This window comes from Biomphalaria glabrata, chromosome 6 (genome assembly GCF_947242115.1).
Source record: "Biomphalaria glabrata chromosome 6, xgBioGlab47.1, whole genome shotgun sequence".
Lineage (NCBI taxonomy): Eukaryota > Metazoa > Mollusca > Gastropoda > Planorbidae > Biomphalaria > Biomphalaria glabrata.
In genome coordinates, this window is record NC_074716.1 from 30,296,951 (window position 1) to 30,299,698 (window position 2,748).

At 37.7% G+C, this 2,748-nt stretch overlaps 1 protein-coding gene across 1 annotated transcript; it reads right to left on the reverse strand.

Annotated features, from left to right (window-relative positions):
* Positions 1-1,147: 1,147 nt before the first annotated feature.
* LOC106077103 (uncharacterized) lies at positions 1,148-2,188 on the reverse strand. The gene has a single exon (XM_013237883.2). The coding sequence runs from the start codon at positions 2,186-2,188 to the stop codon at positions 1,148-1,150; it is 1,041 nt and encodes a 346-aa protein (XP_013093337.2).
* Positions 2,189-2,748: the final 560 nt, after the last annotated feature.

A 2,748-nucleotide genomic window follows, 5' to 3' on the forward strand; every position in this document is an offset into this window, starting at 1 on the left:
GCACCACCCGCACATTGGTAGCTACGCCACTGTCTTGTATTCTATGCGATAATAAGGCTATGTCATCTTTGAATTACAGATCCTTCAGCCTTTGTATGAAGGTTCATTCCCTGAATTAGAGTAAGCCTCTTTTGTGACCCAATCCAATAGAAAGAACATGCGTGGTAAAAGAAGACATCCCCGTTTGACACTTGTTGTAAATGGGAATTCCTCTGACAGTTTGCCCCTGTAGACAACTTGGCAGTTGAAATCTTCATACACATTTTTTATTTTAGATATTACTTTTGGGATTCCGTAGTTTCTCATTACTGTCCCAGATTCTCTGTCAATACATTCAAATGCCTCTTCAAAGTCGACAAAAGAGGAAATTGCTATTCGACACATTATTCTACATTTATTTTGAGTATTGCTATTTGGTCAGCACAAGATCTCCATTTTCTGAATCCGGCCTGATCTTCCCTTAGGTTTACATCACATACTCCTTGTATTCTGTCAAGCAGGATTCTGCTGAAAATCTTGCTTGGTTCCGACAACAAGGTGATGCCACGCCATTGCTCACATTGTGATAACTCTCCACTCTTTGGTAGTTTTATCAGCTAGTTTTTTTTTACTCACTGGAGTTTCTGTGAATCAAATTTTGTTGAATATTTTGTGCAGTTGGTCACTATTTTGCTCCCCCTTCTTTTAGGACTTAGGGTAGTATGTTGACAATAGCAGCTGCTTTACCTGTCTTTATTTGTCTGAGTGTTTTCAGCAATTTTTCCTTCGTTAACACTTTCATGTGTTGGTCCTACATTTTGATTCGATAGATTTAATGGTTTGGATCTTTGAAAGGTATAAAATATCATAATGTTCTATTTTCATTTTCTTTTCTAGTTTCTGAAATCTAAACGGGACGGATGGACGGACGGACAGACAGACCATACAAAACTAATAGCGACTATTCCCTTTTGCGGGCCGCTAAAAATAGAACGAGATATTAATAACAAGTTGAACTAGCCAATGAAAACTAAATTCAGTTACATGGTAATACTTAATATGCTTTCTCTATATTAAAATTTTTTGTATGCAAATGATTGTGACTATGATTAACTATTATTAAGTAACATGTTAAAACAAATGTATTAAAACTGCTACACGGCTGATGTTACTTCAAACTACAAAACTTAGATCTAAGTCTATATTTTTGGATCATCCTGTGAAACTCGTCTCTATACTTTGAGCTCATTTTGTAATAGATCAAGATCGTTGTACTACAGTTGATGGTTTGCAGGAGAGTTGTAAAAGTAACAACGAGGCTCATGACATCTTTGTATATTCCATCTTGTTTCATCTCTCGGACGAAGCCTGCAGCAGTAAAAAGCGCCGCTTCAGGAGCAAGAAAACAGATACAGAGCAACGAGACAGTTACAAGCATGACCCCGGACTTTATTTCCTTGACTGACGCTTGATTGGCAGCGCGAGATCTTGCGCTCGAGATTGACCTTCGCCACTCGGACATCATCTTTATTTTAATGTAGATAATTGAAGAGCATAAGAGCAATACAAAGAATGTACCGTAAGGGAGGGCCAGGTCAGTGATGTTATAGGATATCTTAAGGACTCTCTCACTGTAAGGTTGGTAGAAGAAGTACCAAATTGTCTTGTTGTAGCCGGGCAAGAATTTGACGTCCAAATAAAGTGAGTAATATGGCGGCAACATGTACAAGGATAAGACGAGGAAGATGATGACGTTATAGACCACAACAACCCGAGTGGTAATGATTGTTTTTACTTTCAGGGGCAGAACCACGCACAGGCACCTCTCCAGTGAGGCGAAAGAGGTGATCACGCTGCTGACACGAACAAAGTATCCGACGATGTAGTGCATGACGGTTATGAGCTGGCCCTTGGTTAGTAAAAGGTCATACTCTTGGATCATGGGCGTGGCCAGTATGTTATAGAACTCTTGGGAGAGTAGCGCCCCGATGTCGCTGACGGCTAGGGCGGTCAGAGTGATGTTGACGCCGTCTCGGTAACCAAGTTTCCTGAAGACGCAAATGTTGATGAAGTTAGCAGCAATGCCAAACACTCCTATGATAAACGCCAAAATGCATAAGTTAAAAACGCGAAAGAAATCAAATAGCACTGGGTCTATGAATATATAAGATGCGTTCAAACTGGTCGTGGTCAGATTACTAGTTGACATTTTGCTTTGAAATATACAAATGCATGCATTGAGTAAAAAAATAAGTTTTTTATATTCTATTTTACTTCTTACACTAACATGCCTTCTGTTCAAATAGTACTTGACTGGTAATTATCTTTGAAAAAAAATTTGTCTCCGTGAACTCTACATTTCCAATACAAATTCTGATAATGATCTCCCAATAACTTGTTCTAAAGACAGATATTAGGTTCATATTAAGGAAAGTCTGTTCAGCAAAGTGGTAATGAGATAATCAATGAAATGTGTGCCTGATAACATGCCTGCTGTATGTTTTAGTGCTAATTCATCTCTTTATTGCTGAGTAATGAACACAAGCGCATGTCTATAGTTATAATTTAGTCAATGTATATTAGTCAATATAGTTAGTATATCCTTGTTTTTATTTTAATAAATGTCTTTGTGTCTGTCAGAATGTGGAAACGAGATTTCTACATTCCAACTTTTAAGAAAGCTGCACAAAAACATACATGTAATCATTGATTTGACAGAGGCATTATTATATACACCATTTAATTGTTAAACACAAATCATTGCTTTCT